Source organism: Biomphalaria glabrata, chromosome 2 (assembly GCF_947242115.1).
Source record: "Biomphalaria glabrata chromosome 2, xgBioGlab47.1, whole genome shotgun sequence".
NCBI lineage: Eukaryota > Metazoa > Mollusca > Gastropoda > Planorbidae > Biomphalaria > Biomphalaria glabrata.
This window is the reverse complement of record NC_074712.1, coordinates 6,284,470-6,296,740: the sequence shown is the minus strand read 5'-3', so window position 1 is coordinate 6,296,740 and position 12,271 is coordinate 6,284,470. Positions and strand designations below refer to the sequence as shown.

Here is a 12,271-nt window from a genome sequence, read left to right as displayed (position 1 = left end):
TTTATAGAGCAAAAGTAAAAAAAATAAGAAAGTAAACAAGATGTGATCAACTAGGGGCCTGTCACTGAGTTCCATCTGCGCTTTATTTTCATCTGTCTTTCGTTTTTTACATGAGCCTATAAACGATTCAACAAATGGCTAGATATGAGGCTGCAAATTCTATTATAGGAAATATCAATTTTAAGAAAGCCCTTTTTCAATCACCTTCTCCAGTTCCTGACTGCTCAAAAACATCAGCAGGGTCAGGTAAATAAATAAAAATATTTAAAATAATATTAATAGATCTACTCATCTACTACATACTTTACATAGAATTGAATCATAACAGCTATATTATTATTCAGTATATTATGATTATCTAGAGACTAGTCTAAGTCTGACTAGAGTAGATCTAGATAGTACATATCTAGATCTATGAATTTAGATTTAGAGTCTACATGATGAGTCAATTTTAGAATCTATGGTATGGTAGATCTAATTTCCGTCTTCCAAACAAGTTAAGCACTGCCTCTCCAGTTTTTACATTTAATTTTTTTTTAGCTCGTAATGATTTATCCTATGAAAAAACTGCATAATCAGTTCTGTAAACTCATCATCCATTGGTCAATAATAATAGTATTATATAGATATAAGTTGGTTAGTTTCACTTTGTATAGTTGCAATAAAATATGATATCAAAGAGAGTTGGGTCAATGAGACCAAGGGCTGACACTAACAAACACCATTCCCGACTTTGTAACTTAACAAACACTTTTCAGTACGCTAACAAATATTTCAAAGTTATTGTATTTAAAAATTGTTATTATAATAAATCTTTAATTTCCTTTTTTTTTTAGATCAATTTCTTTTCACACCTCTCAACTGCTCCCTTCTCTGGTAAACCCTTACACCACAAACTTAATAAAGAGTCTTATACTGTGTATACTGTTGACCAAAAAAAAACTGCGTGACAGTGCATCTAGCCCATTCAGCGATAGTGACCTAATTTGGTACCTGATTGATCAATAATTGTCCCTCCAGCTAAGTTTTTTTTTCTGGTACCGTGTTGGTGATACTTTGCTTAGTACCTACCTAGCCTGGTCGATCAAGGAGAGATAGAATAAAAGAGAGGAAGAGCAGGATTGTACCACTCATAAAAACATTTTTTTTTCATACACATATTATGTTCAACATTAGTACTATTCACTTTCTTTTCACCCATTCACATCACACTTGAGTTTAACATTTAAGACAAAATAAAATTAAGTAAGAAAATGTTACAAAATAAATCAAAGAAATTTTAATTTCCTGATCTTGAGTTACATCCCTTTGATATATATTTTCAACATTAAAATAGCGTTTGTTAGCGTCATTGATAGTTATAAAGAGCTTTCGTTAATGTCATTGAAATAGCGTTCGTTAGCGTCATTGATAGTTATAAAGAGCTTTCGTTAATGTCATTGAAATAGCGTTCGTTAGCGTCATTGATAGTTATAAAGAGCTTTCGTTAATGTCATTGATTGTGACAACTGAATATTATGGAAAACACCATATTTACACATAGGCAGGCTATGTCATGCAAGTGTTTCCATGCCTATTTATAAGCATTTTAGATATGTTTTGTTTAGCTTATACCTCAATGGTCTAAAAAATCTCCTTAACTCTACACCTACCCTCCTTCTGTCCTAGAGGAAAAAAAATGACGTAGTCTTACCAGTGCACATTGAGCCCAAGTAAAACCTTTGTTTTTCAAAGTAAAGGAAACAAAATGTGTCTGTACTATAAAGAAATGGAGTATGTACAACAACAATAGACTAGTTCTGCCATAGTTATAAAAAAAAAGTAGGGGGTGTTTGGAAGATGAAAAATACTCTAGCTCTAGAAAATCCATAATACCCTGTACCATATAGATCTAGATCTGGCTTTGTTCAATGAAACTTAGAGTAGCATAAATTAGAGGACATTATAATTGAAGTTCAGACTCTGACTGAGTCTGTCTGTGTCAGTTAAAAATTTTTGTATACATTATTTCTCCCACACCCATTTTCATATGATTTTCAGATCAAGTAGAATGTATGCACATTCATTCTTTGACATAGACAAGGCATAAACAAATAAAAAAAAATAACAGTTAGTCCATCAATTATTGGTAATTAATTATTTTGTTTGATACCAACAAGGCAAAATAATCTTTCAGTATTCATGGGCATGGCTAAATATGTAGGGTTTTGTCCCTATTAGATAATTGAACACACTATTGCCAAGACCCATTCTCTGATCAATTTGAAAATTTAAATTACTTCGAGTAAGTTCCCCTTTCAGACTTTGTGATCTATAGAGCAGATCATGTAAAGGTCATCTGTTTCTGTGGCCCATCGGTTAATGAGGTGTCATGTGACCAGCACATTGACCAAACCCTTTTAAAAGATGGGTGGACTCGTAGGTGCCCCAATATCTGAAATAAAAAATAACAGGATTCAAACCTGTGATCCTGGTTCAGAAGCCAAGTGCTTTACCACTCAGCCACCTCGCCTTCAGTAAATTATTTATTGGTATTGTTTTTTTATATTGAATAAGGGATATAACTTTTGCATTATTGAGAGATATAGTTGTAATTGGGGAGTTCTTTCCCTTGGATAAGCTTTGTCTTTTTAAATTGGATTTTTTTAAAAAGTTTTGTTGTTATTTTTTGAATTTTTATAGCTCCTTAATGGTTAAAACTAAGAAAAAAAAACTCTGAAAGTATATCTATAAACTGCTCATCCATCCAACGCTGATGCCCCCATCATTAATTTCTGATGATAGGTCTATATATTTACTATATGGAATCATATTTTTATGATGTGATGCAATTTTGAAAGATATTTGTGCATCTCTTTGTTTGAACATGTAGATCCAGTAGTAAAATTACAAATTAAACTTAAAAGCAAGTTTTACTGTTTCTTGCACAAATTTGAATAAGACAATTTAGCTAGCACTCACTTAATTTCAGAGTTCAGGAATTCTATGCATTTCAGTCTTAGGATTTATAAAGATTGTGAATGATAAAGTCTTCCTCTACAATGAATGTTTGGCATTGTTACTAGATGGTCAGACCAATTTATTATGTAATATATGATGCCGAACATCCTTCTAAATTCTCTTGAATTTCCCTAATCCTAACACATTCATGTGCAGCTCAGACCTTGACTTTGTTTCAGTGCTTTTTCTGAGATGTCACTAGCTGTTAGCATTCTGAGTGCTATGTATACATGTTCATTTTCATCCCATTTTTTGATAGTTTAGTTTATTTCCCCCTTCATGTATTTTTTTATAGTTTATTTTATTCCCCCCTTCAGGTATTGTTTGCTATTTCATTTATTCTGTTAATTACTTTGCTTCAAATTTCAAACTGTTTTAATTTCATCTTCAGAAATCATGTCTCATTTTTACAAAGTACAGTTGGAGCAGGAGATTGATATGAACCTTTTCTTTATTAAAAAAGGTAAGCTTCAAATTATTCTATTACAACTTTTTGAGGCTCATCTGATCTGTGAAGTTAGCTTACATATGGAGCAAAATCTGCTAACATACGGAATACGTTGTTGGCAAGGCAACCTTCATCTAAACTATAGCGCCTTGCTTAGAAATTATTATAAAAAGGGCATAAAAAATCGCATGCACAACATGCCTTTAACAAAAATGTTTAAGTAAAATAGGAAAATCTTGGAAGACAACAGCCACCCGCTCCATAATAACTATGTCAAGTCGTCAGGAAGTGGGTGACTACTGTCAATCAAGACAAGAACAGAGCGTTACAAAAACTCATTCGTACCTAACTCTGTCAGACTATATCAACGCCACTCGTTGATCAGGAAACATGAAAAGAACCAAGATGATGCCTGTGTGTAGTCGCTGAATGAACTCTTTATATTTTGCTGCTTTTATATGAGAAAACAGTCCTTGTAATCACAACAAATTTCTATAAGGATCAATAAAGCAGTCTTAGTCTTAGTCTTAATTTCTGAGAAAGGTGTATGTCAGTGCCTACTTAATTATTTTTTTTACCCACTGGGCACAGCAGATGTTTTAAAGTGGCTTAATTTCTGTAATCATGTTCTCCAAGATGTTTTAGCTCTTCCTTCCAGAGGAATCTTTGATGTATTCATTTAGTCATTAGATTTTTTTTTTTTTCATTTATTGTCATGAAGCTTTTGTTTTCACCTGAAGACATGCTGACAAGAAGTTTTTTTTTTCTATGTAGTCAAAAAGAGATAGTCTGTTTCTTGTTCCATATGCTAGGACAAATTTGTACAATTGTGCTATTAGAACATGGAATGGGTTGCCTGAGTCAGCCAGAAAAACAAATGACATGGTAGAGTTAAAGTTATTGATTAATTTGCATGACTAGGTTAACCTAGGGATACATGTAGGTCGTAATCATCTTCTTTTTTGAAGTAACATCTGTATTTTAATAAGTTAAGAAGCAGATATTTGTAGTTGTTTATTAGGATGATTTGAAAGTGTATTGCTAAATATTTTTACTGTTCACCAAATTTCATATTTACCTTTTTGTGCTTTTAAATACTGCTTTTCATAAGCCTCTCAAAGTGTGATCATCCTTTCTCCCATTGCTTCTGTGTGCATTGAGTATTGTTGTGTAAGGAAAAACTGCTGATTTTATTTTACTATTGTACACAATCCATCTTAGATTTTTGCTAAAGAATCCACAAAGGATTATAAGCTGGTCTTATTCCTAATGATATCAATCTTCTCAAAGATTCTTTGGTTTCCATACACTATTATGTTGTTAAGTGTTTGCGTGGTTTCTTAATCTAGTTAAGTGAGCTGATCAACAAATCTTCAAATTGGCTAAATCTTTCTTTTGATGAAATTTTGAAGCTTTTTTTTTTTTAAACAAAAAGCCAATGAAAGAAAATGCAGTGCTACTATGATGAATACCAGTACTGGTAGTTTAATGTAAAAGTAGTTTTTCTTCTGCTCTGTAGCTGCCTGAGAGATGGCCATTGCTATTGAATTTTTCAAGCATATCTCTTGAGTAATAAACAATTGCTTTATTTGCTCATAAAAGATATTTTAATTAAAAATAAATGTTTAAATTAGACTAAAGTATTTTAATAATGATATTTTAGACATTTTCTGTACTTTTTTTGGGGTCTGACATAAGATTTCATATTTACAGTTACTTGTCTCTCTTTCAAAATTATTTATCTTATAAAAATAAAATACTATCACTGAAAAGAAAAGAAAAAAAAACAAACAACATAACTTGAAGAAAAATAAACAAAATCATTTTATCAGATTACAAATACTTCTGATCTGTTGCTTATCATTTGAGCTACATAATATTTATTTCATTTCATCATTTATACTATAACTCTTTCTCTCCTATTTGACGATACCATTGTTGATTTGACCCAATTAAATTAATTTTTGTCTTTTTTATAAACATTAATTTGTGTCACATAAAGAGAGCATGCATTCCCCTTCAATTCTAGACCAAATAAAACATTTTCTGACAACAAAGTTATAGAAGTTTAATCATAACAGGGAAGGGAACTACAAATTAACAAAATTAATAATTCCGTTGGATCATGGAAAAATAATTATGGAGAGAAAGAGTTAAAGTGTAGTCTTAAACAACATTCAGCAAAAGTTGGAGACCAAAATGTTTCTACAACGCAAGGGAGGAAAGTTTTTTTTTTCCTTGCTTCAAAATATTTTAAAGATTTAATTGTGGTGTTGTTGAAGTTGAATAAAAAAGTAAATGATTAAAACAATTTTCCCCCACCTTTGTACCAGAATTTCAATTTAATTTAATTTTTTCAGTGCTCAACGATCAGGCTTTCACTTCAAATGATGCTTTAATTTATTTGTAATTATTTTTTACAGATCTTCACCTCCAGCGGCTAAAAGAGCTCAAAGAGTTATCTAACAAGCTACAAGATGATAATTGGATGTACGAGTCTGCAGAGAAATTAACAGGGCTACAATAGCTGAAGAGTGATAGTGTCATTTCCTCTTGTAAAATAAAGCTGACTTCTGTTCAGCATCTTACAAAACAAATGAGAAGTCATAAAACTGGTTGCTGGTGTATGGTTCAAAAACTTATTTTCTCCTTATGAATTTTTATGTCGAAAGTTGATCATTTTTTATCCAATCTTTTCATTATTTATTGACCTGTACAAATGTATTTATTAATGTGGCAGTGATATATAAACTGTTATAAATATACATCACTAAGATTTGTCTGTTTTGATATTTTAATTGTCATTAGTGCTAGTGGTGTGTTTCCTCTGCTTGTTCTTAGAAACATTTTGCTGTTCTTAAGCTTATGTGCAGGGGCAGACTGGCTATGCCCAGTGGGCCAGTACCCAATGGGCCAGTAGGATCATAGTAATCATCTTTTTTTTTTTTTAAAGTCACATCTGTATTTATAAGATATCTTAAATTGTTAAAGGTTTTTTAATAGTATTCTCTTACAAAAGGGTCCCTGTGAGCAACAGATTTATATTTACTGTATGCTATGCTATGTACAGCTATCGATACATTGTCAAACTTAACCATAATGATTTTGAGAACAGGTAGACCTAGAATTGGATGTCCATCATATGATATACAATTTATGGGCCAGATGAAAAAGAAATGCCCGGACTGATTTTTGACACCCAGTCCGCCCCTGTTCATGTGAATGTCAGTATTGTTTCTTTTTTTTTTTTTTTTTCTGTTAGCATAGAGTATTATGTTAATTTGGAAACAACTGCTGACTTATTTTACTATTTAAAAATAAAAAAATTGTAAATGTCATATAGAGTTTAATTTCATGCTTCATGTGTTCACATTCCTAGCTTCATGAAATTCTGACTTAAACTCTTTCAGTTAAGTGGACACCAGACTCACCACTGCTTAAATAAAGCTTTCATCTTTCTTAGAGATACAATCTAAAGTGCTATCAAAGACAATATTGTGGACTTCATACACTAAAATCAACATTTCAAATTTTTACAAATTTACATCTATTAATTTTTTTGTTTACTCTGAAAGCTCTACTGATAATACCAATGACATTAGTTACCATGAACTGCTATTATAGCGACTTAACATTAGTTTCTGCATTTAACTGTTGGCAGGGACATCTCAACTCAGACTCAAGATATGTGAATAATAGATTGTATAAATTGTGGAAATCTTTTCATTTGATTGAGCTTGAAATGTAAATGCTTATGAGTATGTAACATCCATTTCGAACATAAAAACTTCTTTGAAGTTGTTTGTATTATATTACATGTCTGGAGATCATTTTTTTGTTCATTGTACTGGCTACACCGTTCTTTAGCCAACAAAATACTAGGCCTCCCACAAAAAGGAAAAAAAAACTAACATATATATTTTAAAGATCATAGACTATTCTCCTATTCTTTTGGGTCCAATTAGACTTGATAGATCTGTTTTAGCTTTTGAAAAGGCTAACAAAGCGTGTATATGAATACTTTATTTTTATAATTTAATCAAAAGAGAAAAAAAAAAAGATCGTTTAGCAAGTATATGTTTTCTTCTTTCTCATTTTTATGTTGGAGCGTTCAGATGACTAGACCAATATAAGAGATGTACTGCGCAGTGGATTCCAAATCAGGGAGTTCTCCATATAGTTTTCTTTCTATTGGGGGTGTTTTGGGGCTAGTGTCTTGTACGGGCTTCTTGGTAAAGAGAGCAGTTTTGGTGAACATGGTCAGCACTCTCTGGTGACACTCCACATGGGTAGATTTCACTGGTTCCAATTTTGAGCTTCCGGTACATCGTTTAGCAAGTATTGTTTGATGGCTGCCTGCTCGTGTGGTATGCGCTCTGGACTGTCGTTCTATGGTCCCGGGCTCGAAACCAGCCCGCCGCCATTCCCGGTCGTCCTAAGGGAGGTTTGGGTTAGGATGTTATCATCTTCAAACTCTGAAGGAGCATCCTTAACATGTTAAAATTTTACAGTCGATAAACTACTTAACCATTCTCTAATTTGGGTACCAACAACCAAAGTATGTAATTTAATAGCTCTAGATTATAAAGAGAAGTCTATGGAGCCCAGTATGTATTAAGCGTAGGCTTCGAATAAAGTTCGGTTCTAAACAAAAAAATCTCCACAAGACTTAATGCTACATAATGACGTCATGGGAGTCTGCACCTTGCACAAAATGCCAAAAAGTGATTTAAAAAAAAAAAAAAACTCTTCAGAACTTTGGTCAGACTTTCTTTAAACTCTGGCCACCAGAATGACGTCAAATAGAACCACCGTGATAAACACGCGTGCAGTGAGATAGACTTACGTAGACATTCTTTTTTTTTTTTTTTTTCTTTTTAAATCTCAACAAGCACGGAGAACAAGAGGTCAGACAACAGTCAAACGTAAGCTTTGACAACCTCTCCTAGCCCTTAGACTGTTGGAGCACCACACAAGATCTGTTGCCTTGGACAGAATCTCCATCATTGGTAGGCCCGTCCATTCTTTTATGTTGTGTGTCTTCCCATCTCTTTCTCTGTCTCTTCTTTTTCCTGTAACTGTTCCCTGAAGGAATGTCTTTGTGAGCCCTGAGGACCTTTACTACAACTAAGTGAAAAACAACAACGAAAAATGTCGGTGGTTGGGATAAATATTTGAAATTGTTAGTATAATTATTTTTTACTTTAGAAAGAAAAAGATTCGCTAAAAATAATATTTAACCAGCTTTTTCCAATGTTGGTCTCGCCCCGATCTACTGTGATTGTTCCGACGTCATGACAAAAAAAAAGCAGGTTAATTTATTTTTCAAAAGGTAAAAAAAAGGGTATTGTGAAGTCTGCATATTAAAAGTAAAATGACAATATTACCTATGTTTCACATACTAAAATATTTTAAGTTCGAGGCGTCATTCATCTTGTAATAAGGTCTTTTGAAATGTATACAGGTCTCGCGAAAGGATTCATCAAAAGATATCATGGTAGAGCTCCAAGCATATCTAAGAAGCACGTGACCAATGACGCATCATTTTTCAAGAGAAGCAGATTACCGTCTTGCTTAGGCTAGAAGCGCTCTTGGCCACTTCAAATGAGTGTGTGCTGGAATAAATCACTCCGTCGGCAAATAGAGAATGTCTCGTTGAATTCTAAGTTCTCCCAATGTGCGAAGTGTTCCAATTAAAGACATTTTTTTTTTGGACTCGGTTTGTAAAGTGTTTTTCGTATGTTCCTTCAGATTCCGAACGTTATTTCATCCTAGCCCAAGCCTCCCGCACAGTGGCGTAGGTAGGGATGAGGGGTGAGAATTTGAAAATCCCCCCCCCCAAATTAGTGTTTTTACATTAAATATTAAATGTTACGCAAAATGCACGGGCCCCCATAGAGGTCAAGCTCCCCCGGGCCTCCAAATGGTGGCAAATACCTAGCTACGCCACTGCTTCCGAAGGACGACGGGGGTTGGCAGTGGGCAGGGTTGAAACCATGGACCAAAGCGCATTCCACACGACTGGGCAGTCAGGACACACTGATCTAGGAGGTCAATGTTCCTACGCAATCATAATTGAATGATTTTTTGTTTCCACTTAGAAAAACGTGTACGGTGTTGGACTTTGAGTACCGGTATAAGTACTTCGTTACAAGCTCTTTGCACATAGCGTCCTCGCCCACATTGATTGGCGATGATTCCTTTTGCTTACTTAAGCAGATTGAATTAAACTCTAGCCCAAGACGTTCTGTTTCTCCTTTAACTTGGCGCAGAAAACAACTTGCTTGTCTAAACAGACCGTCTAAACACCTTGCACATTTACTTGGGTAAGGTCTTGCATCCTTCCTTGAACCGGTTTATAAACACTTTGCACATTTATTTGCGTAAGGTCTTGCATCCTTCCTTGAACCGGTTTATAAACACTTTGCACATTTACTTGCGTAAGGTCTTGCATCCTTCCTTGAACCGGTTTATAAACACTTTGCACATTTACTTGCGTAAGGTCTTGCATCCTTCCTTGAAACGGTTTCTAAACACCTTGCACATTTACCTGCGTAAGGTCTTACATCCTTCTTGAACCGGTTTCTGAACACCTTGCACATTTACTTGGGTAAGGTCTTGCATCCTTCCTTGAACCGGTTTCTGAACACCTTGCACATTTACTTGGGTAAGGTCTTGCATCCTTCCTTGAACCGGTTTCTAAACACCTTGCACATTTACTTGGGTAAGGTCTTGCATCCTTCTTGAACCGGTTTCTAAACACCTTGCACATTTACTTGGGTAAGGTCTTGCATCCTTCCTTGAACCGGTTTCTAAACACCTTGCACATTTACTTGGGTAAGGTCTTGCATCCTTCTTGAGACTTATGATTGAAAGTTCTACCCTATCTATGATTGAAAGTTCTACCCTAGTTCTACCCTATTTAGGGAACAAACATCTAGAGTTTCACCATTTTCCTATAGAAAAAAATAGCTAGATGCTAAGAGTCAATCGCTTCAGACTGCTGGAGGTGAAAACATTGTTCAACTTGACTTGTGTAGGCTATAGGTTTGTTTTAATTTTTATCAGGTACAGGTATGCAGGATAGTTTTACTATCACGGCAATAAATATCTTCACCCCCTTTGCCCTTTCAGCTTTTTTTTTTCAAGTTAACGGGGAGAAGATGCACCGTGTTAAACCAAACAGCCACAAGTCTCAAAAGAGAAAGAGTACGCACAATAGGTCTATAGTGCCTTACAATGCAGAATGATATAGTTAGGCGGCTTCAAGACAAAATAATATAGATACGTGTCTTACAAGGCAAAGCAATGTAGCTACGAGTCGTACCAGACAAAATAATGTAGATACGTGTCTTACCAGACAGAATAATCTTGTTAGCCTAAGTTCGTGTCTTACACTATGACATTATAATATAGATTTGAGTGTGTTTTATATTAGACATTTAATATAATCAGAAAACGAAAATGAGGTTGGATTAAGCAAATTTTATGAAAAAAACCCAGAAAGGGATTGCAAAAAAGGCGCTAGACTGGAACCCATAAGGGAAGAGAAAGGCTGGAAGACCAAAGAAAACATGAAGAAGATCAGTAGAACAAGAGGCAAAGATGACAGGCTGGACATTAGTTATCATGGACATGGATCCAGCGGAGTGGAATGGCCCTGAACAAAGTCTGATGTCGAAGTGCTGTGGCGTCCCTATGCTCCACTGGGAGTCAAAAGGACGAATTCAGTAAGTCAAGTGTCAAGAAAATAGTTAATTGGAGGTAGTATAATAAGGTTACCAAGACAGTTTGTGTGGAAACACAAACTCAAAATCGGCCCCCGAAGTGGTCCACCCAGGGAGATAAAAAGGCAGAATACCTTATTTGGTTGTATTAAAAGAATACAAAGTAATTTCTTTAATTTGCGAGACTAATAAACAAGATATCATAACACAGTAACGTCTCTTATTATCATCATTATCATCTTACTCCATTTGAGTGACGACTTTCGACGTTCAGATCCTTCCTTGCGAAAGCCCTGGACAGAAACCCTGCTGGTTTTCGTAGTGCATATATGTCACCATACAGATCGAGACTTTTCAGGCCCTATCTTATGACAATACGTAAAAATAGATGAATATCATTCAAGACAATGGATTAGATTACTATCTTAATAAATACATTGACAGTAGATATCTAAAGATATTTTTTTAAAAAGGGGAAAGAAAGCGAATTTGAAATGTGTATTTCTTTACAGGAGTTCCATCTTTGTAATTGATAATTGTCCCACCATTAAAGAATTCTGTTATTGTAGTTTATCTGTATGAAAAATCAAATATGGCCGAAACTTCCTGACGTCATGACGATGCTAGATGAACGACTGAAAGTACTGTGGAACACAAAAAAAAATGGAATTCGAAGCGAAAGAACACGTGTAGACCCAAACCCCAGACATCAGGCTAGGTAAGCATTGCTGGATCAGCGGTTATAATAAGCACAGCGTTACCTGTGAAAAAAGTATTGAGCAAAGAGAGGCAGACAGAGAGGAAGGAGAAAGCACTAGGAGTAAGAAAAAAAAAAGATAAGGGAGTATCGAGGCAAAGGAGTCAGAGAATGGGAGGGCAGGTATAAAGTGTTACCTCGGTCGGGAGGAGGGCGAGTACGGATAGGTGGGTAAGTAAGCATCGTGTAGATATGGGATTTTTTAAAAAAAAGTTTTTTCTTCTTGGAACACCTGAATCGCTAGCTTTGCCATGGCGTCTGCTGAAAGCTTTTCTGCACATGCGCACAGGAGCAGCGTGCCTTATATGGACGGCTCTCTCATTACTTACCCTCTGTTGT

The 12,271-nt window shown here is 34.8% G+C and overlaps 1 protein-coding gene across 1 annotated transcript; it reads left to right on the top strand.

The window, feature by feature from the left end:
• The first annotated feature begins 6 nt into the window (after positions 1 to 6).
• On the top strand, positions 7 to 6,218 carry LOC106057330 (uncharacterized). Its single transcript, XM_013214529.2, has 3 exons — positions 7 to 246; positions 3,392 to 3,463; positions 5,872 to 6,218. Exons 1-3 carry the CDS (start codon positions 135 to 137, stop codon positions 5,973 to 5,975), a joined length of 288 nt encoding a protein of 95 aa, XP_013069983.1. The 5' UTR covers positions 7 to 134; the 3' UTR covers positions 5,976 to 6,218.
• The last annotated feature ends 6,053 nt before the right edge of the window (positions 6,219 to 12,271 follow it).

Bases quoted from the DNA above. Each gene is read 5' to 3' on its own strand.
- LOC106057330 (XM_013214529.2), top strand. From the start codon at position 135: ATGGCTAGATATGAGGCTGCAAATTCTATTATAGGAAATATCAATTTT. The intron at 247-3,391 runs GTAAATAAATAA...TTTCATCTTCAG, and splicing joins AAAAACATCAGCAGGGTCAG to AAATCATGTCTCATTTTTAC. The intron at 3,464-5,871 runs GTAAGCTTCAAA...TATTTTTTACAG, and splicing joins CCTTTTCTTTATTAAAAAAG to ATCTTCACCTCCAGCGGCTA.